This window comes from Mus pahari, chromosome 18, assembly GCF_900095145.1.
Source record: "Mus pahari chromosome 18, PAHARI_EIJ_v1.1, whole genome shotgun sequence".
In the NCBI taxonomy this organism is placed as follows: domain Eukaryota; kingdom Metazoa; phylum Chordata; class Mammalia; order Rodentia; family Muridae; genus Mus; species Mus pahari.
The window spans coordinates 10,256,085-10,278,820 of NC_034607.1; the positions used below are offsets into that span (position 1 = coordinate 10,256,085).

The window sequence follows — 22,736 nt, forward strand, 5'->3', positions numbered from 1 at the left end:
GGAGCAAAGCTTCTTACCTCATTGTAGCTAGGAAGGAGAGGTGGGGAGGCGAGGTGCAAGGGGAGGCGAGGGGCGGGGCGAGGCGAGGCGAGGCGAGGCGAGGCGAGGCGAGGCGAGGCGAGGCGAGGCGAGGCGAGGCGAGGCGAGGCGAGGAGAGGAGGAGACATGTTTATTTTTAAACTAACAATAGCAAGCTGAACATCAATATTCATCTCTCTCACCTTCCTGACCACAGATGACCAATTAGTTTCCTGCTCCTGCCTTAATGACTCCTCCACCAGGACAGCCAGTACCTTCCTACCCTGATCCACAATAAACACCTTTCCTTAAGTTGCTTTGTCAAGTATTCTGTCAAGCAACACAGTAGAGAGCAGACTTTAGCGCAACAGCTTGAGGTTCCAAGGTGGATTCACTACCATGTGCTAGGGTTCACTACCACGTGCTAGGGTTCACTACCACGTGCTAGGGTTCACTACCACGTGCTAGGGTTCACACTGCTTTCCTTTTCATTCTTGAAACAGATTCTTTGCCTGGTACCATTGTCTTCTGTAACATCCTGTGGCCCGGCCACAAAACTAGAAGACTATTTAGAGACCACCGTCTCCAGTTAGCTCTTGCTCGTGGGCCTAATAAAATTCTTTGTATGAAAATCACCTGTTTCCTTTCTCCTGTCCCCACTCCCACAGCTAGGGGTGTGGATAAAGCATACCTCAGCATGTCCATGACCACACACACACAAAGGTGGAGAAAGGAAACTGCTGAAACTTCTAGAATGTGTCATTCACAGGAGCAGGCATTCCCATAACCATCACCTTCTTCACTTTCTACAACATGACAAGGCATTTGCATATTCAGTTTATAAGAGGAGAAAATAGTAGACACAAGTAGGTCAATATCATGCCCAAGACACCCATCAGAGACTGGGCACGGTCATCTATATGTCTCCAAACCACGCTTCTTTTCTGTTGGTTTATGTTGTTTAATTGACACGTTCTCTCGTCCAAATTCCTGGACCCAGAAACTTAGCGATTCAATTCATTCCTTTCTTTTCAGGCCCCATTTATGCCACTGCCTTGAGACACCTTTGTATGTAAAGTAAGGTGATAGATACTATTCTGTATCTATCCTGTTGACCATCTCCTGTTACCGAGTTTCAATACTCCTCGTTTATCAGCTGCAATCTGCTCTTTGCCAACTTATCATATCCTGCAGAGAGATCGTATGTCTTAAGAGGACCTTTCCCAAGGAATCTGTGGGTCGTAGCAGGATTTGAGCATCACGCCCTGATTGCATAGTTCAAGGGAGCTATCCATTTGGATTGGTGTCCTACGTCTGTGGAAACCAGTGGCCACTCCCTGGGCAGAACCCTACACTATCTCTCGAAGAGTTGGGTGGAAAACCAAACATGGAGCTGTCCCCTGAATCTCATGTTTGTGTTGCAAACCTTCAACCTCACATCTTAAACAAAATAATAACGTGTAGAAATGGGAGATGATGACACACTTGGCTACAATGGGTGATTTAAATTAGATCTGGTTCTCAAGAGTTGGAATAGAACCCTAACCACTCAACCACTGACTTATGCATAGAGATGACAACTGCCAGGGCAGAGACACTCCTGGGGGGAGGGAGGGGAGATGCAAACTGGGTCGATCAGAGATAAGATGTTTCTGTCGTAAGCTTGTCCCTAGATGCTATATTCAAAGCAGGAAATTTATGCAAAAGCTTATGTGGCACACTCCTGACAAATGTCCCTTCTAATCCACCTGGTTGGGCCCTCCACATTTTTTCTGCTTGGTTATGAATAAGGGTTCTCTAGAAAAATGGAGCTTAGAGAATGAAGGTCCAAGATTCCAGTACTTGTTCAGCCTAGGAGGCTGGAAGGCTCAGCTGGTCTTCATTCTATGCCAGAATCCTGAAGAATTAGACTCTAGTGCCAGTGGAGGGTTAGACTTGCTGGGAAGATTGAGAGCAAGCAGGCAAAGAGAGTGAGCAGGTTTCCTTCTCCCATGTCCCTCACGTAGGCTGCATGCAAGGTGTGGCCCAGATTAAAAATGGATCATCCCACCTCGAAACGATCCAGGATAAATCTGTATAAAGGTGAGTCTTGCCCAGGTGCTTGGGTTTCTGATCATCCCAGATGTGATCAAGTTGACATCTAAGAATAGCCATCACAGTTATATATATGATCAGCCATTTCTCTCTAAAATGGAAATTAATCCTGTACTTGTCACTATCTGTCCTGGGACATATAAGACCAAGTGTTACCAGGAAAATTTGGAGTCCCCTTTCACGGTTCCTTGGCCTCATTAATAAAAGAATTTAGAAAAGGACTTGGAAGGGAGCTCGAGGACAATTTTCTTAGAGGATTAAAAAAAAAAAAAAAAAAAAAAAAACATGATAGGAAATCTGAAGTTCCCAGTGTCAGATCCAAATGGAACTAAGGGCAAATAACTAACTGCGGTATTTATTAGAATACCAAAGTGTCTGCTGGACCCCGGGCTCACTTGTGTCTTCTCAGCTCTCCTCACCCCACCCGACCCTAAATTTCCCCAGACCATGGGCTTCCCTTTCCCCAGTTTCGCACTCCTACATAACCCTGCCATTCTGGTCGCGCACTCTCTCGGCCCCCTCTCTTTTGGTCCCCCTCTCTCGATACCCCACCACCACCTCCTCTCATGGCCAGCATTACTCTGCTAACCATGTTCACAGTATTACTTTCTCTCCCTGGTCTGGATGATTTCAGATGCCTATGGCTAGACTCTTCCTCGTGTCTATAATGAAAACTTTTTCCTCAACCGTGCCTGGGAGTGGTCATGTCAGGACATGGAGACAAAGAGAGAAAGCCTATAGAGTCAGGGTCTGGGAACACTGCCTTACTTGGCAAAGGACGTCAGCAAGCAGCTTATGGTGAAAGGGGGCAGTTCTCCTCATGGGCCAGGTTGTTCTGTTCTTAGTCACCCACAAATGATTACTTGAGTGTCTCTGTTTCTGAAGAGTTCGCAAGCTCCTCCTTGCCTACCACGTCTATTCAAATCCTTTCCAGCCATTAGACCCGGGTTGGTTGCCCCTTCTCTGGTTGCATTGTGCCTAGGCACCTCTACCCATGTCAATTTCTTAGGATGTTCTCTGATGCACAATACGCTCATTACAGAGGAAACACAAAAATCCCTTAAAGAATTACAGGAAAACACAACCAAACAGGTGAAGGAATTGAATATAACCATTCAAGATCCAAAAATGGAAGTAGAAACAATAAAGAAAACCCAAAGGGAGACAACTCTGGAGACAAATCCTAGGAAAGAAATCAGGAACCACAGATGTGAGCATCAGCAACAGAAAGCAAGAGATAGAAGAGAGAATCTCAGGTGCAGAAGATTCCATGGAAAGCATGGACACAACAATCAAAGAAAATGCAAAATGCAAAAAGATCCTAACTCAAAATATCCCAGAAATCCAGAACACAAAGAGAAGACCAAACCTAAGGATAATAGGTATAGTTGAGAATGAAGTTTTCAGCTTAAAGGGCCAGCAAATATCTTCAACAAAATTATAGAAGAAAACTTCTCTAACCTAAAGAAAGAGATGCCCATAAACATACAAGAAGCCTACAGAACTCCAAATAGACAGGACAGGAAAAGAAATTCCTCCAGTCACATACATAGTCAAAACACCAAATGCACAAAACAAAATAAGAATATTAAAAGCAGTAAGGGAGAAAGGTCAAGTAACATATAAAGGCAGACCTATCAGAATCACACCAGACTTCTCATCGGAAACTATGAAAGTTAGAAGATCCTGGGCAGATGTCATACAGACCCTAAGAGAACACAATTGCCAGCCCAGACTACTACACCTAGCAAAACTCTCAATTACCATAGATGGAGAAACCAAGATGTTCCATAACAAAACCAAATTTACACAGTATCTTTCTACAAATCCAGCCCCACAAAAGATAATAGATGGAAAATACCAACACAAGGAGGAAAACTACACCCTAGGAAAAGCAAGAAAGTAATTTTCTTTCAACAAACCTAAAAGAAGATAACCACACAAACGTAATTCCACCTCTAACAACAAAAATAACAGGAAGCTACAGCCACTATTCTGTAACATCTCTTAACATCAAATGGCCTCAATTCTCCAATAAAAAGATATAGACTAACAGACTGACTATGTAAACAGGGCCCAGCGTTTTGCTGCATATAGGAAACGTACCTCAGTGTCAAAGACAGACACTACATCAGAGGAAAGGGCTGGAAAACACTTTTCCAAGCAAATAGTCCCAAGAAACAAGCTGGATATTAAATATTAAATAATATTAAATAATAACTTTTGGTTGGACTTTCAACCAAAAGTTGCCAAAAAAGATAAGGAAGAGCATTTCATACTCATCAAAAAAAAAAAAAAAAATCTACCAAGGTGAACTCTCAATTCTGAATATCTATGCTCCAAATGCAAGGGCACCACATTAATAAAAGAAACTTTACGAAAGCTCTAAGCACACACTGCACCTCACGCAATAATAGTGGGAGACTTCAACACCCCACTCTCAGATCATGGAAAAAGAAACTAAACAGAGGCACAATAAAACTAACAGAAGTGATGGACCAAATGCATTTAACAGATATCTATAGAACATTTTATCCTAAAACAAAAGGATGTGACTTCTCCTCAGCACCTCTCGGTACCCTTTCCAAAATCCACCATATAACTGGTCACAAAACAGGCCTCAACAGATGCAAGAAGATTGAAATAATCCCATGCATCCGATCAGATCACCACAGACTAAGGCTGGTCTTAAATACCAACCAAAACAACAGAAAGCCCACGTACACATGGAAGTGGAACAACACCCTATTCCATGATAACTTGGTCAAGGAAGAAGTAAAGAAAGAAATTAAAGTCTTTTTTTTTTTAATATAATGAAAATGAAGGCACAACACACCCAAACTTATGGGACACAATGAAAGCAGTGCTAAGAGGAAAACTCATAGCTCTGAGTGCCTCCAGAAAAAAAAAACTGGAGAGAGAGCATACAGTAACAGCTCAACAACACACCTGAAAGCTCTAGAACAAAAAGAAGCAAATGCACCCAAGAGGAGTAGATAGATGCAGAAAATAAACTCATGGCTGAAATCAACCAAGTAGAAACAAAAAGAACTATATAAAGAATCAACAAAACTGGGAGCTGGTTCTTTGGGAAACTCTTTTTTCTGTATTTCTTTCTCTCTTTTTCTTTCTTTTTTATTTTCCTTCCTTTCTTCCTTCCTTTCTCTTTCTCTTTCCTTCTTTCATTCTTTCCTTCCTTATTTCCTTCTTTCTTTCTTTTGTTCCTTCTTTCTCTTGTTCTTTCTTTGTTTTTTAATCAAATATAGTCTAACAGGAGTCAAATTTAAAAAGGAAACTTCAGTTGAGAAAATGTCTCCAGCAGATTGTCTAGTGAGCAAAAAAATCATTGAGTATTTTCTTGACCGATGGTTTACCATCGCAAGTGCCATCCTGCACTGCTGGAATAAGAAATCAGTTTGCACAAGACAGTAATTCTATTCCTTCATGGCCTCTTCTTCGGTGCCTGCCTCTGAGTTCATGTTTGATTTCCTGTTCTGACTACCACTCATAATGTACTATAAGATATAAGATGAAATAAACTCTTTCCTCTCAAAATTTTTTCCTCAATTCTCCATCATTTTGCGCCTCTCTCTGACCCTGCAAGGGACAGCCTTGGCAGTTTGATCCTCAGTAACCTTTCTTTCTAACCAAGGAATGGTCCATTAACTTTTAAACACACTAAGTATTTTTGTTCTATGAAAAAAAAAAGAATCACCCAAATGGCCCACACATAGGGCCATCTCTAGTCCTATTGATGGCACTGAAGGTCAGTCCATGGGAATGTCATTCACCTCCCCTGTGTCAGTTTGAACTTCCAGTGCACGTAGCAGGACCATCTTCCCAGGACTTAGCCCATGAGCTGTGGCTGCAATATTGCTGATATCCAAGAAGGTTGGGTTGTCATCAGAAAAGCCCATCTCGAGTGACAACTCATATGACCAAGTTCAGGAAAGTAAATGAATCTTACTTTCTTTTCTAAAATAACACCCCAAAATGTCTTTATTTACAGTTGTTTAGAAAGAGAACAGTCATAAGCACATAACTAGTGAGACCTGGAACAGCGTTGTGTCTGACCCTACACATCAGGTTGATTTACCCAAGGATTACAATTGTAAGCACACGGAACACCTGACCGTTGTTCATCCCCTGTCTTTGGGAAACCTACCAGGGACGATTTGCAAAGTAGATACAGCATCATTCACATTTGATCTCCAACCCCACCACTGACACAGAATCTGACCTGAGACAACACACACACACACACACACACACACACACACACACAGGATCCCCTCATGGGGGAGGATGTCTGGGTCCAGAGCCACAGAGAAGCCTAGGGGTGGGGAGGTACGCTGAAAGTAATCCATTTCCCAGGCTGCCCCATGAGCCATGGGCTCACCAAGGAAACAGTACAATGATTTGCAGCTGGATTGTGAAACTTGCTGAGGTGAATAAAAACGTCAGCGTTTGTGAGGTGAGAGGCTGCAGGTCAATCTTTTAAAAAAGCCCACTGTGTGCCGTAGCTAGTGTTTCAACTTAGGCGGTGCTCCTGGCTGGAAGAAGAAGTTGCTTCATTCCAGAGACCTTTGTGCATCCTTCTCTTGGAGCCCTCTCCATCCCAGCAAGCAAGGCGTCTCTGGGAAATAAGCATCCGGGGCAATAAGATCAGAACACTTGTTAGTGCAAAGAATGATAGCTGCCATTTCTTGACAACCTAGTTTAAAGCAGGCAATAGTCGAGGGCCATGAGTGATTCTCAACCTGTCCCTTTAGGGACGACCCTTTCACAGAAGTCTCATATCACATACTTGGCACATTAGATATTTACATTATAGTTCATAACAGTAACAAAATTACAGTTCTGATATTTCGACGAAATAATTTTATCGTTGGGAGTCACCACACCATGATGAATTGTCTTAAAGGGCCGCAGCATTGGGAAGGTGGTGGCGCACGCCTTTAATCCCAGCACTCGGGAGGCAGAGGCAGGCAGGTTTCTGAGTTCGAGGCCAGCCTGGTCTACAGAGTGAGTTCCAGGACAGCCAGGGCTATACAGAGAAACCCTGTCTCGAAAAACCAAAAATAAAATAAAATAAAATAAAAGGAAGGTTAAGAACCACTGTCCTAGGAGAATTATTTTGTTTATTCCTGATATCATCCTGGGATGAATGAGCTATTATCCCCTGATTAACAGAGGTGGGATTGCCTGGATACCACACAGTAGGAAGGCTGCTCCCCGGCCTGTATTGTCCTGATTCCTGGATCCTAAAATGAGCTAAGAAACCCTCTTTGTTCTTCAGGGTAGGCAATTAAGTTTTTAGAATAACCCCGGTGCTCTAAATTTACATTTATGTTGTTTTCTTGATTGCTTACTCAATAATCTTATTTCCACTGTGGAATGAACCCTGTCTCCTTTTAAGTGCGCTCCAGGTTTTAACAAAGATACCCTGGAGAAAAATCTTACTTATGTCAACTAGCCTCTGTGTCAGAAGGCCTGCTTCGCATATGACCAGCAGAGGGCGCTATGCAGCTGCTCCCTTCATAGGAGTGAGGTACACCTCTTTTTGTCTTCCCCAGATGTGGATCAGAACCCCACCCGAGCTGGGCAGTGAGTGGTAGCACACGACTTTAATCCCAGCACTTGGGAGGGAGAGGCAGGCAGATTTCTGAATTCAAGGCCAGCCTGGTCTACAGAGTGAGTTCCAGGACAGCCAGGGCTACACAGAGAAACCCTGTCTCGAGAAAAAAAAAAACAAAAAAAACAAAAAAAAAACCTACTTGAATCAAAGCACCCAGTTTCAGATCTCTGTTCCCTCGCCATGGGTCTCAGGACAGAGCTTCCTCAGTTCTGTATTTAAACCCAATTTTTACCTGAGATGACTGGTAGAAGGGGTTTCCATGAAGTTGTGAGAGCCTCTGTCTCGTTCGGAATCCAGTCCTAATCACTGACCACTGGAACTCAGCTCACTGTTTAGCCTGTAACCTTGCATGTGGTTTGAGAGCTACAATACTGCCTTTTCTGCCTGGCAGAAAGTACCTTGTGCTTACCAAACACCAAATATGTTTCTGTGGTTGGACTCCTCCACCTCTGTAGGAGCTGGTCCCCATCCCATCCCCACCCCACTACCCCAAACCCCCACACTTCTTGGTGCCGCTCCATTCTGGACTTCAAAAACATCAACCCCTGTGACTTCCACATCCCTCTATACCAATGCTTATTTGATCCCCAACTTTTTTCTGCCGCGGTCCAACTACTATTCCAGAACCCTCGTGATAACCACGTATGTCTAGGTGTAAATTCACAGGCCCCAATTACTGAGAAAATTCAATATGGACAGAGACACCTGCAGAGCATATGCCAAGAAAGATTCAAAATTTAGTTCACCATCTACCTCATAAGTTCAAAAATAGAACTGAAAAATCAAAGAACAATATAGAGTGGACCTCATGGGCAGGTTTGCTTCCCCCAACCTCCCAGCCTTTCTCTAGTACAGATCTAAGCCTTCCTGAACTCTGGGCATAACGTGTCCCTTGTCTTGTAGTCTGCCCCTTTCTTAGGAAGAAGCAAGTGTGCCTTGCCAAGTACGCTTGAGAAAGGGCCTCAACCACAGGCGTCCTCTCCAGAATGGCTGGATAAAGAACTCCCAGAACTCTCTCCTCCTGCATACAGGATCTAAGAAGGTCACTACCAACTGGACCCTGCTAGAAGGGCCAGCTCTGATTCTCTATGAGGACAGATTATACATAATGGAGTTGTTCATCGTGCCATTTTGCTTATGTATACAATATCTTTTGGTCACGTTCAACCGTTCCCTTTTACTATTGTTTGACCCTCTCCTGAGTCTTTTTTTGTTTGTTGTTTTCTGGTTGAATGTTGGCTTTTTGGTTGTTGTTTTTTTTGTGTGTGTGTGTGTGTGTTTTGGTTTCGGTTGGTTGGTTGGGACACAGTCTCATTATGTAGTCTGACTACTAAACCAGGCTGGCCTTGAACTCCCAGAGATCTGACTTTCTCTGCCTGATCCTCTGCCTCTTGGGTGCTGAGACTAAGGGCATGAGCCACCACACCTGATACCCCTCTCCCACTGATCACCCCAACTCACGTTCTTTCGCCGCCTCCCTTTTTCAAGGTTCATCTGAATTAGAGTCAGGTTGCAAACCGCTCTACAGTAGGTAAATCCCACAGCCTAGAGAATGTCCAGAGCCAGCTACAAATTTTTAACTATTAAATCCAAACATAAAAATGAGCACTCAAGTACTCTATGCTGGCTAGTTTTACCTAGCTGCGCCCAATCATGACACAACCTACAATCAATCACCTGAGACGAGTCTTAATGAACAGTTATCTAGATCCGATTGCCCTGTGGGCATCTCTAGGAGGCATTGTTTTGATTGCTAATTGAAGTGAGAGCACTCAGCCCATCATGGACTGCACCATTCTGTAGGCAAAAGGTCCTGAACACTATAAAAGAGGAGAAAGCCAGCGGAGAGCAAGCAAGCAAGCAAGCATCCATGTGTTGTCTCTCTCTGCTCTTGATTGTGTGATGATTCTTTAAGATCCTGTCTTGGCATCCTCAAAATAATGAACTATAACCTAAAACTGTAAATCAATAAACCACCCCCCCAATCTGTGTTCTTTTGTTGTTGTTGTTGTTTGTTTGTCTGTTTGTTTGTTTGTTTGTTTTTTCGAGACAGGGTTTCTCTGTGTGGCCCTGGCTGTCCTGGAACTCACTTTGTAGACCAGGCTGGCCTCGAACTCAGAAATCCGCCTGCCTCTGCCTCCTGAATGCTGGGATTAAAGGCATGCGCCACCACGCCCAGCCCAATCTGTGTTCTTATTGTGTTCTTTATCGCAGCAACAGAAGATAAACTAGACCAGACTACTTGACAGTGTGTTCCCTCCTTAGCTTTTTCAGTATCTATCGGTCTACATAGTCATTTTACTCTCTCTCTCTCTCTCTCTCTCTCTCTCTCTCTCTCTCTCTCTCTCTCTCTCTTGCTCTCATTCTCAATCTTGCTCTCCTTCTCCTGGGACCTTGGGCCAAAGTCCTATACCAGCATGTCAAGTTTGTGGGATTTGTAGTGCAGGAAACTTCACAAGATTTCTTCAAACTCAAAGTATCTTTGCTCCTTCCACTAAACTGTTTCAAACCTTTCCCTGGACCATGCCTCAAAAACAACAACAACAACAACAACATAAAAGAAGACAAGGCAAATGCCAGATGATGGAATAACAAATCACACTTGGCTGTGACAACAACATAAAAGAAGACAAGGCAAAAGCCAGATGATGGAATAATGAATCACACTCAGCTATGTATATGTGGAAGGGCCTTGGAAACTTTTCCAAGATACTACCGTGTTCATCCTGAACCTGCTATAATTACTAGTGGCCCGGTTTCTGGCAGCTGTTTGGCAACTTAATCACTTTTTTAGGGTCACCTAATATTTCTTTCCACACAATTTTACCTGTGTAGAAAAATGTCTTAGGGGTCAACTGTGAATAAGAGGTAGATGCCACGTGTCCGCTCACAACCTCTTAGGCCTCTTCTAGGCCCCACTTCACATGGGAGAGGCAGGCCTGTCTGTTGCTTTGTGACTTTAATCAATAAATGCTTTGTGTCAGCAGCTGGGCTGCTGTAAGTGGCAAAAATCAGTTCACAAAAAGGAACTAAGTTGTTCTTGAACAGTGAACAGCAGTGAAGGGAAAGACTCACAACTGCCCAAGATGCAGAAAAGAAGCAACAGTAGTAGGCTCCGTTCTCAATAAGACATTGACACTGCATCTCTAAGGCTTGGGGAAGACTGTGGAAGAGGGAGTGAGGCCGTTCAAAATGTCATTCTCTAGAGTCTAGACAAAGCTACACCAGCTGCAATTATCAGCTCACAACTGCTGCAAATACCTGCACTTGGATAGGCCCTATCAACCATCAGTCACAGAAAGGGGAGGGACTCATGATGCCCTACCTCTGCCTCTGAACTACTAGGTATTAATAGATTCTGGGCAAGAGGGGATCATTGTGCTTAGTGGGCCCACTAGGTTCCGATGATTAGCTTCAAGCCCATGATCATTGTCAGCCCTAGTTGAGCAGAGTGGTTCAGAAGACAAAACTAATAGACATGACCATGAGAGATTTGTGGGGACAAACGAGGGTGGACAGGTGAGGTAGGAAGGAGGTGACTGATGTCTCAGTTTTCACTGCCTACATGCCACGCCCACTCTAGTGGTGACTCACAACAGGTCTGAAAACCTGGACGGGAGTCCTGAGAAAAAGAGTCTCAAGGAGACTCAGCCTCCTGGAGCCCTGGCATTTCCAATAATCTATATACACGATTCCTATCCGCATGCTAGTATGGTGTATGCTCTCTCTCAGTATTATTAATGCCTCTAAAGATTGAATTTTTACCATGGGTGAAGTTTTCCACCAGTGTTCCAAAGTCCTAAAAGATTCCTTAAAGCCAGGAGCTAGGAATTCAGTGAGAAGGTTACCTATTCATTAACATTCTAATTCACTTCTAGTAAAGACCGGTGAAACCGATTAAGCATCACAAAGAACAGAGCCAAGCCCAGGGCAAAGCTTAGAGTGGTATACTTATGGAATCTTCATTTCATCCAAGTTACGTTCATATGCAAGTATTTACCAAGGCCTGGGAAATGGGGGGGGGGGGGTGGTATTGCATTATTCATGAGATCTGCTACAGCAGAACCCCCCCCCCAAACAGGTTTTTCTGCTAGGCCCAAAGGAACAGCATAATCAATTGAGGATTTACTGGGGACCCCTGACAGTGGGGTTTAACTATTGACTAGCCTTGCACCTGGCTTCCTCCTCAAGCTGCCTGGTCCCACCCCCTGGTCTTTTGTCCTTTGTTTTGTGTCATTGTATCTGGGGATGTATCCTGCCCCCGCTTTTCTTGTTTGTTCTGTATTAATAATGTGATGCTCATTTTGACCAACGCATTCAGTTTTACAGTCTCTCTCGTGAACTGTCTGTCACTCATTGGTCGAATCCTCGCTCACCTGCAACCAAGAGACCCAGTTCCACACAGATCAGGGACCCAAGTGAGGTCGGTCTGTGGCACCTACATGTGCGAAATTGTCAAGGAACACACTTAACTAATAAAGAAAATAAATACTTTTAAAAGGAATCAAGGTATGTGAGCTTGGCAGATGGCTCTGTGCACCATCAGGAAGAGCCTCTTTTCTGATAGTCCTGTTATCCTGCTCCTATCATCCAGACCCAGTAACCCATAGTGGGTCACCAGCTCACTCACAAGTGGTTCAGTGACACTCGCAAATAAAGTTTTCACTTAAGTTTTCGATACTCACATTTCAGTCTCAGCGATTCAGGATTCTGGATCCATTGGCTGGACTTAATGACACCTTCTAAATGGGGTGAAAGCAACAGAGTTGACAATGGGTAATGATGCTGACAAAAAAAAAGAACTATGCATATTCATAGATTAATGTGTAAGCTGCCTAGAGATAGTAGTGTGAAAATGGAACTATGAAGAGAAATATCCAAAAATAGCCACAAAGGATTGAATTGCTGTATTTCACCGAATGTAACATTATGAGTGACCTTGTTGTCTTTGCTTTGCTTTTTAAACAAAGGCTATTTATAAATATTTATTTTAAATAAAGACTATTTAAATAAAACTAGACAGTTAAGACACCACCTATCTTAAAATTGATGAACTGAAATACTAAAGTCAAGCTTGGAAATAGCCATAGATGGCGCCTCTCGATATATCCAGAAAGTCTATTCCCAACGCTCAAGGGGACAAGTTACTACTGGCTGAACAAATACTTTTTAACAGATGCAGAAATTTTGACACTCTACTTGTGGTCTTCAAAGACATATTGCCCCCTTCAAAGTCTCCGTTACAGTCATTAAGTCCACTGTTAGTCCGATCCAAGAACACGAGGTCTACTGGAAAGAGTCCTGAACATGGAGGATGGAAAGACTTTGGTTGGCATTTATTCTGCTTCTAATGAGATGCATGACATTGCACAAGCACCGCTAAATTCTCAGCTGAACTCCTCACCTGTGAAATGAGGAGGTTAAACCAAAGTCTTATTTTTAACTCAACTCTATTTCCCAGATCCCGAAATTTATAATAAATCTCTGGTCCTGGATTCATCTCAGTGGCCCCACGTCAAGCTGTTACATGCACATACTAAGTTCCCTTCAAAAGTATCTTCTGCTAGCTTTCCATTCCTGTGCAATCCTCCATGTTTGTGAAATGAGAAAGAGTGATTCATTTTGCTAACAAATTCTGATTGCTGGGCTATGGCATCCATCTTTGCATGAGCAGAGACCCTGACCCTCCGGTGGTCACCAGAAGGGACCTTACCTCTGCTGCCCTTGATTTCCCCTTCAATGAAGATACCCTCATCTTCAGAGCATCTCTTATCTGAAAAGCAATAACAGTTAGTGGTCAACAGGTGTGAAGGGAAGCAACAGCCCTCGGGAGCACAGACACGTGGACCAGAGCAGTGACTCTGGCCAGAGCAACATGAGGTGGCTCAGCGCAGCACCCAGCAAGCAACCAGACTTACATAAAAGTTGAAACATGGTTACAACAATCCATAGAACCATTTTTAAATCATGGCCATGGTTTCTGTTCTTTTTACGAACAATATCTGGTTGCAATCTCTACCCTATAACCTCTTGATCATACGTGAGCACAGAGAGTATGGGCTTCTTTTCCTTCTTCCACGCAGCTGATGTCCTGAGCTGCGCTCACAAGCTCAGCAACCCTAGATTCACTCCAGGTAAAACCATTTCACCCTCCCGCTTTCCGTCAGCCACACAGAATTGGGTAGAGCAGTAAATGAACAAATTCAGTTTACCTTGTGATCCATAATGGTACCAAACAGCAAGATGAAAAAGCCCTGTGGTAAATTCAACAGAATCATGAGGGACAGCTTCTCAAACACTATCCCAGTTTTATTTTAACCCTCCTCCCCTACCCTTGCCCTTGCCCCAGATAATTTGTGAGGGGGGAGGGGAGGTTGTTGTTGTATTTATTTGTTTGTTTGTTTGCTTGCTTGCTTGCTTGTTTTAAAAGGTTGCTCTGTCCTGCCCCTAGCTGACACAGTTTGGATCCCGAACCCAAATGCCCCACAGTTATATCAGTTTCTGAAGATACTTTTGCTGGCTCAAACTTGGCTTTTATAGTGGCGTATTTTCCATATTCTCAGACCCTACCAGAGAGGAGAAGAGAATGAAATCATTAGTTACCGGAGTGATTTTCAGAGTGGGAAAATTAAGCATGATTAGTAGCTCATGCCTATAATCCTATTGCTCTGGAGGCTGGGACACGAGAATCATTATGAGTTTGAGGGTAGCCTGGGCTAAAGAGTAAGATCTTTTCTCAAATTTTTAAAACAAAACAGGGGCCCAGAGATATGGATCAGCAATTCAGAGTACTGGCTACCCTTGCAAAGGACCTGGGCTCAGTTCCCAGCACCCACATAGCAACTTCCAACCACATGTAACTCTAATCCAGGGGATCTGATGCCCTCTTCTGGCCTTCTTGGGCACTGCATGAATGCAGGTAAAATATCCATACACATAAAAATCAAAAATAAAGTGAAAAAACTTTTTACTTAAGGCAAAAAAAAAAAAAAAAAAAGAGTGGAGAAATGTATGTCGATCAAGAGCTTTTGAGTTTAAGGGGAAAGGGTATTTAATGCTTCCTCTTTAAGGCAATACAACAGGAAGCGTGAAATGGGTGTAGTCTGTACTTAAAGAAGGAGTAAGACACATGATTGGCCTAAGCTGGCGTTTCTTAGAGTCTGTGCTGTTGGTACTTCACATGGTGCTTCTAAGTACTAGTGACAGGTCAACAGAAACACTTTGCTATTGAATTGAATAGTTACAATATTTAAAGCAAAAGCTGGAAAACCTTCCTCCAAACACCAGACAGTCGATATTTACCCTTTTCTGACCATACCCCCTCAATCGCAACTACTCAAATTCTCTCTCAGAGTGAGCCCTGAGGAAAACATAATTAAACTGGCATGGCCGTGTTCCATAAAACCCTACTACAAGAACTGGCAGAAGGCTGAATTAAAAGGATAATTAAGACTGTGAACCTGGCAGGTTTTTCTATCAGGTAGAGAAAGAAATCTGATTAAATGACAGCATCCCCAAAATCCATGCCACATCCAAACCCTGAATTTACCCAGTGAGAGAGTTGAGACCTGGAGGGAAATACCCCCCACCCCCACCAAGACCAACTGGCAGAAGACGAGATCTGTATATAAATAGCAACTAACTTTTATTTCACAGGAAATGGCAAGAAAGAAGCATAAAAACTCCTGACTGGTGAACTTTTATACCACAGAAAATGTCTATTTTGCTGAGTTCCCTGGAGAAGGACCACATTACGCTTATTTTGATCAGGGAGCAACTTTTTACAACCATGACCAAAGGACAGTCATCTATGTAAGAAGGTTAACGTCTGACATGGTTGGAAGGACCCAAGGACATGGAGAGAAAAGGAAGGACCTTCCCCTCCAGCCAGTCTGGTCAGTTAACTCCGGCCTCACCAGTGGTCAAGCAGCTCACACCTATAATCTCAGCATGCAGGGGCTGAGACAAGTAGACAGCTACAAGTGTGAGGCCACTCTGGCTACAAAGTAAGATCTTGTCTCAAAAAGCAGAAAAAAAATTTAAATGGGGGGAGGGGCCAAGTGAGATGGCTTAGTGGGTGAAGGCCATTGCCACCGAGCCTGATGAGAGGAGTTCGGTCCACAGGATGGATCTGCATGATGGAGAAAAGAACTGACTCCTGTAAATCGTCCTCTGATAGCCACATGTGTTCTGTGGCACGCATACAACCCCACATATACATAAATATGCAATGTGCACATAATAAACAAATAGAGATGGAGAGATTGATGATAGATGATAGATAGATAGATAGATAGATAGATAGATAGATAGATAGATGACAGATAGATAGATACATAGATAGATAGATAGATACATAGATAGATAGATAGATAGATACATAGATACATAGAAAGATAGATACATAGATAGATGATAGATATATAGAGGTGATAGATGATTAATAGAGATAGATAGATGATAGATAGATAGATAGATAGATAGATAGATAGATAGATAGATAGATGATAGATAGACACATAGACACATAGATACATAGATACATAGACAGATATACTTAAGTGGTTTGAAACATTATTAGTGCAAATGGGAGATGCTATATTCAGACAGCCCTGAAATATAGGAAGAACACTTGGTACCTTTAAATGGTAAATAAATCACAGTCATTCTTTGATGTCTAGCCAGAAATACAAAGCAAATCCCCCTCCTATAACTTACCTGGAAAGCATTGAGCAACGCAAAGATTATATGGAATACCAGGTGTGTGCCTTCTAGCAGGGTTGTTAGACCAAAACCCCAGGTCAGTCCCAGAAGTGGGGTGAGGATGGCAACATTTTTGCTGATCCTGAAAACAATGGCCATATCCTGAGATTTTGAACTGCCAATCAAGGGCCTCTGTGTGTTGATAGCGACTGCCAGAACCACAAGGAGATTCACAGCCACAATGGCCAAGGCTGGGATGGCAAAAGCCAAAAGGGCTTTGGTTTGGTTCCAATTAAGCCAACAGGCATCTTTTCTGGTGTAGCCTTCCCCAGGCTCTGTGACGGTAACTGTGATGACCGCGATCACAAGGGGACACCCATAGCCAATGGCAAAGCCAATAGCCATCATACGAGACTTCATCATCCTGCGGAAGACAACCAGTATTCCATAGACTATGAGCAGTGCTTTGAAGAGCATCCAGAAGAACAGGGAGAGGAAGAAGAAGTGGCAGAGAAATGTCACAGCCACACACCACTTGTGATCCTCCTGAACATTCGCACTAAAGTTGGAGCCAATGATGAACCACACATTGGCAGTCAGGAGGGACACTGCAATGTTCACAATGCACACATGGCGCATGTAGGATATCTCTGTCACAACCACCCGGGACCAGACGATGGCCTCGATGACCAGGCAGAGCACCAAACTAAAGATGGAGACGCTGAGTCCAATGAAGGTGATGTGGTTCAGAATCGTATTCTTTACAGGCTTAGAAGACATGAGGATAGAGAAGGACGTCACAGCTTTGGTGTGCCTACAGCGGCATTTCACAGTGCTGTTGACGTCTGATATCACTGTACATGGGCTCTCATCCCACTGCCCTGTCGAAGGATCCCAGCTGACGCACTGGCAGCTGGTGCTCTGGGATTTATTGATTTTATCAAAGGTGAGTATGATTTCGTTCAGACCTTCTGGCAAAACCAGTGACAGGATGAGATCATTTATGGGCTTTTGGAGACTCGTATTTGACTGATGGACTTCTTTCAGAATGGCCCCCAAGGTTGGAAAAGCTACAACAATGGCTTGGGAGGCATTGGACGACAGCTCCTGTAATGCTTGCTTGGGGATTTCGATCACCACTAAGACATCTTCCGTAGCGTTGTACCTGGGTACAGAGAGGCTGAGGGTGTTCTTCGAGGTACTGGGGGAGATGCGAGAGCCTTTCGTCTGAATAAAGAGTTCGTCTATGATGCTCTCAGATTTACCTTTGATTTGGAGTTTCTTGGCGAAAGAGTTCACTGACTCCAACAGGTCTGAGCTGGCATTTTTGTTGGCAATGAAAGCCCAATTTGAAATGGCAGTGGGGCCCAGGATGTGGTTGGCCACTTTGCCATAACTCTGCGAGGGAAACAAGCCTGTTAGTGTAAAAAGGTCAATTTCTAAAATCTGAAGTTCTGGCGGATCTAATTATTTCATCTTATTTGATAACCTGCCTCTTTAAATTTACCACTTATTGCAAATGTGCATTGGTAAGGCGAATGGAAGAAAATTCAAAGGCTACAAACAGTATGTTGTCCTGGCTAGTTTTATGTCAGCCTGACACAAGCTAGAGTCATCTGAAAGGTGGGAACCTCAATTGAAAAATATGTTTCCATAAAATCCAGCTGAAGGGAATCTTCTTAATTAGTGACTGACGTAGGAAGGCCCAGGCCATTGTGGGTTGGGCCATCCCTGGACTGGTGGTCCTAGGTTCTATAAGGAAGCAGGCTGAGAAAATCATGATGAACAAGCCAATAGGCAACATCTCTTCATGGCCTCTGCTCAGCTCCTGACTCCAGAATCCTACCCTGTTTCAGCTCCTGCCTTGGCTTCCTTCAAATGATGGACTATGATGTGGATGTGTAAGCCAATTAAATCCTTTCCTCCCTAATTTGCTTTTTGATCATGGTATTTCATCAGAGGAATAGAAACCCTAACTACAACAGCAGTTGAGGGTATTGTCTGCTCTTGCAGAGGTCCCAGGATCAGTTGCTAGGAGCCACACCACATACTAGCCTACAACCATCTGTAACTCCAGATCCAGTTCTGGCCTCTGAAGGCACTGTACACACATAGTATGCAGACATAAGTCCAGACAAAACACCCATAATCATAAAAAATAAATAAATCTTTTGAATATCATATATACATGTTTATATCATATATATATATGCACGTGTATATATGTATACATAATATGCATTGTATACACATGTATATAAACATGTATATAATAAGCATTGTTATATGTGCATATTATACATGTAATATACCTATGTATATGATACATACATATGTATATGAATCATATATACATATCATGTATTATATATACATATATATATACTTACCTCATTATTATTACTAGATCTGAGGAAGATCTTCACAATATAGAATGTAGAATTAAAGTTCCATAAAATGTGAATGATTGTCTTATGGAAGGAACTGTCTGTATATTTCATGATGAATTTAAGAAATACTACATACATACCATATCTCTATATTCCTCCATTTAGTAATAAACTCTAATGCTCAAGAGCACATACTAAAAGAAGCTGACCTGGGTCTTGCTGAAAGAGCTCTCAATTAAGAGAGTGCTTCGGGGTTCCCTTCCCAATGCTTCAAAGACTGGCTGGAGTAATGCATGTCTGAAATCCCAGTACTGGGCAAGTGCAGGCAGGAGGCTCAGAAGTGCAAAGTCAGTCTCAGTTATATAGGAAGTTTGAAGGTAGCCTGGACTACGTTAAACCTCATCTCAAAAATTGAAACCAAAAGACCCATCCTAGGATCACACATTTAACTTTTAACACACAACTTCTAACTATTGTTATGATATACAACTCCCTTCTAAAAATGAAAGTCAAATATCGTGATCTACTACGGCAAACTTGGTCTATGGCCATTGCTCTGTATCAAGGACCTAACATTCATAAAGAATGCTGAACAGAAACATCTGCTGCTACTGTTATGGTTGTTGTACATTTTACCCTGAAAAACGACATCTGAAACTGTTAAAAATTTGAAGATTTAAGAAAAGTCGTATCTGTGTTTAGTGAGATTAATTTTTTTAAGTACCTTCATTTTCTTCCAAGTCACATTGTCATGTATTCCAGAACTTTGCAAGTCTAAAGAGATATTTTTTAATAACTCTACTATGAATGCAATATTTCCAGCTGTAACTGCAGAGGATTTCACAGCATCGACAATGCAAACGTAGTCCTCGGGACAGAACTTTTGGATTCCTTGAGATACATTTCCAATATGGACTGGTGCTGCATTGCCAGTAAAGCTCATGGGGAAAACAGAAGAAGACGCCAAGGATAGGCTAGCCGCAGGATGTATGCGCTGCATAAAAATAATAAGAATAATAAGAATAACCAACATGCGTTAGATGAAAGGAACTAGACAACACACAAGTCCCATGGGAAGAACAGGTAGCCGAGGAGAGACCCTAAAAGGAGCTCACTCACTGAGAATAATTTAAGACAGTCATCGAAGGCCTGGCTATCACTGAAATTCCCAGAAAGCCGACTAGTGACCCTCGTTAGAATTTGCTTTCAGAATAATGATTAAAACTGAAGTGTTAGTGTGGGGGTAGGTAGGTGTGTGCATGCACTAGTGTTATGAATATATGCACATGTTCTTGTGTATATACGTCATGAGGTGGAGATTACCCTCACCTGTGTACACACATGCGGACATCAACAGTCAACATTAGATTTGTTCCTCAATCAACTTCTCCACTTAAAAAAATTATAATTTTTTAAGATTTATTTTATTTTTTAATTATGTATACCTATGTACATCTCTGTGTGGGTAAGTGCATATCAGTGCAGGTGCCTGAGAGGCCAAAAGAGAACATTGGCTTTCTTTAGAGCTAGATTTACAAGCAGTTGTGGGCCTGCCAACCTGGGTGCTGGGCCTCTGAAAGGGCAGTAAGATTTCTTAACCTCTGAGTCATCTTTCCAGCTCTTTTGATTTTTAAGATGAGGATCTCTCACTAAACTTGGAGCTCATTGTTTTTCTATGCTGGCTGAGTAGCAAACACAGGGATCTCTCTAACACTGGAGCTACAGGTACACAGGGCATTTACAGAGGTGCTGGGTTCTGAAACTACACCCTCATGGTTACTAGCATGGCAAGCACTTTACCCACTGAAAGGCCTCCCCAGCCCTTTAAGACAAATTCTACAGAAGTGGGAGAAGGAAGATCCAGGCGGAATTTCAAAGGAAAGTTGTTTGGGAAGGTTAGCTATTCAAAGCCACATTTGAAAGAACTGCATTTTCTAAAAGAAAAAAGAAAAAAATTACATTTTCCCAATTGTAAGTTAGTTGACCATTTCCTGTTATTTTCACCTATAAGCAAGTGCTTCCATTCCTTCGTGCCTATCTCTATAGTTATAGGGACTTCACCACGATTGCCTATGTGGCGAAAGCCAAGCCCTCCACAATCCTTTTATAAAGCCACCGTTAAATACAAAAGGGTGGTGATCCATGTCCTTCGGTGGGATTGGAGAGAAAGAGAAGAAACTGGATGCAGAGGAGAAGTATACAAGAACGATTTTTTTATCGTAATCAAGACAAGTAGGCGCCATTGAATTCCTTTTGCGTTCTGTTTTAGTTAAAGGATTGAAAGCATTAGAAAAGAAGTCATGTTTAATTTAATCCAAGGCATATTTAGTTGATTAACTAAAACAAGAGGCATATAAATCCACCCATAAAGCTATGCTGACAGTTCTGAGCCATCATCTGCGTGTAGTTTAAGTAACTGATACTAGATCTGTTTAACCTCTCGTTTTCAAGGTGTTTTAGCACAATCTCATTTCTCCACTGAACTTCTCACTCAAGGCTGGAACTTATTCTTTATGAGAGGAATAGGAAGAATGTCAGGAGAGAGGCAAGGACATCAGTGTGTGTGTAAAGAAAGATGGCATGAGGCAGGTGCAAGCCACCAGGTAGCTTTTGCCAAGTCCAAGCCTGAGACTTACCGTCTCAGATGGAAATGAAAGAGCACCCGCCCCCCACTCTGGAAGGGTTAGCTCCCTATCACTAGGAATACACCAGAGCATCACCTGAAACAAGGTGTTCACCGAGAGACTTGTGCATGTTTCGATTGTTTTTTGCCATTTGTTTTGATTACATGTGAATATGATTTCTCCACGGAAGTTCCAAGGACAGCTCTGGTTACAGCTGGAAGAAGAACTGCACCGTCCATCACATTTACCTAAAAACGGGAAGAAAATAAAAAATAAAAAAAATTTAAAAAAAAAAAACAGCAAGTCAGAGGTCAAATTACCATTTCCACACTCTGACGAATGCCTCTTGTTCATTTGGGGACTTTATCAAATTGCCTTCTCAGAGATAAGAAAAAGCTGTGTGATCGACAGTGAAGCTAGGGTTCAGACAGAACGAGCAGGAAGCGGAAAGAGGGACTGCAGTGTGTTCCAAACCCCTATTGAGAACCCCCTCCCATGGCAGGAAAGGGAGAGATGATAGGAAAAGCATGAGAGATTTATTCCACAGTGGTTCAAGTGAGAAACGTCCCCCGATGAGCTCGTGTATTTGCACACTTGCTCCTCCGTTGGTTGCATTGTTTGGGGACGTTACAGAACATTTGGGATGCTAAGTGTCACTGGAGAAATTTTGCCATGGAGGGCAGGCATTGAGAGTGCATAGCCTCACCCCAATTCTATGTTGCCCTCTCTGGTTGAAAATGTAACTTCTGTGGTCTCTGAGAGGTCTGGTTGCCTGCTACCATACCTCCACCACCATTATGGACTCCCCCTCTGGAACCAAAAGCCAAAATAAATGCTCTCTTGTAGTTGTATGTTTTCTGTATGCTTGTGTTTTTCCTCCCCGCTCCTGCTCCCAGAATAATATCTCAAAGACTCAAATATATTTACAAATACTTAGGCCAAAAGCTTGGGCTGTTCCCCAACTAGCTCATCAGATAATCACACCATTACTCTATTTTAAGTTCTGCCACGTGAATGGTTACCTGACCCTCAGTTTTTTGCTGCTGTCTCTCCATCACCATTCCAAGGTCAAGCTTGCACTGTCTGTACCAAAAATCTACTCCCTTTCTCTCAATCTCTCTCTTTTCTCTCAACCTCTCTCTGTCTCTCTCTGTCTCTCTCTCTCTCTCTCTCTCTCTCTCTCTCTCTCTCTCTCTCTCTCCTGGAACTCCTACCTTCTAATTTCCTTCACTAGCCAATCATCTTTTTATTGACAGGCAAATTACACAG

At 42.8% G+C, this 22,736-nt stretch overlaps 1 protein-coding gene across 4 annotated transcripts in view; it reads right to left on the bottom strand.

The window, feature by feature from the left end:
• Positions 1-6,055: 6,055 nt before the first annotated feature.
• Positions 6,056-22,736, bottom strand: part of Adgrf4 (adhesion G protein-coupled receptor F4) — a 35,899-nt gene continuing 19,218 nt past the window's right edge. For 3 of the 4 annotated variants that reach the window (XM_021218236.1, XM_021218237.1, XM_021218233.1), the window contains exons 4-10: positions 21,564-21,715; positions 19,568-19,837; positions 16,469-17,851; positions 13,963-14,004; positions 13,464-13,523; positions 12,436-12,492; positions 6,056-6,748 (exon numbers count right to left, since the gene is read on the bottom strand). In XM_021218236.1, the coding sequence (XP_021073895.1) occupies positions 12,445-12,492; positions 13,464-13,523; positions 13,963-14,004; positions 16,469-17,851; positions 19,568-19,837; positions 21,564-21,715 (1,955 nt within the window). In that variant the 3' untranslated portion in view covers positions 6,056-6,748; positions 12,436-12,444. The remainder of the gene's footprint in view (positions 6,749-12,435; positions 12,493-13,463; positions 13,524-13,962; positions 14,005-16,468; positions 17,852-19,567; positions 19,838-21,563; positions 21,716-22,736) is intronic. The other variant, XM_021218235.1, reaches the window with a different exon arrangement.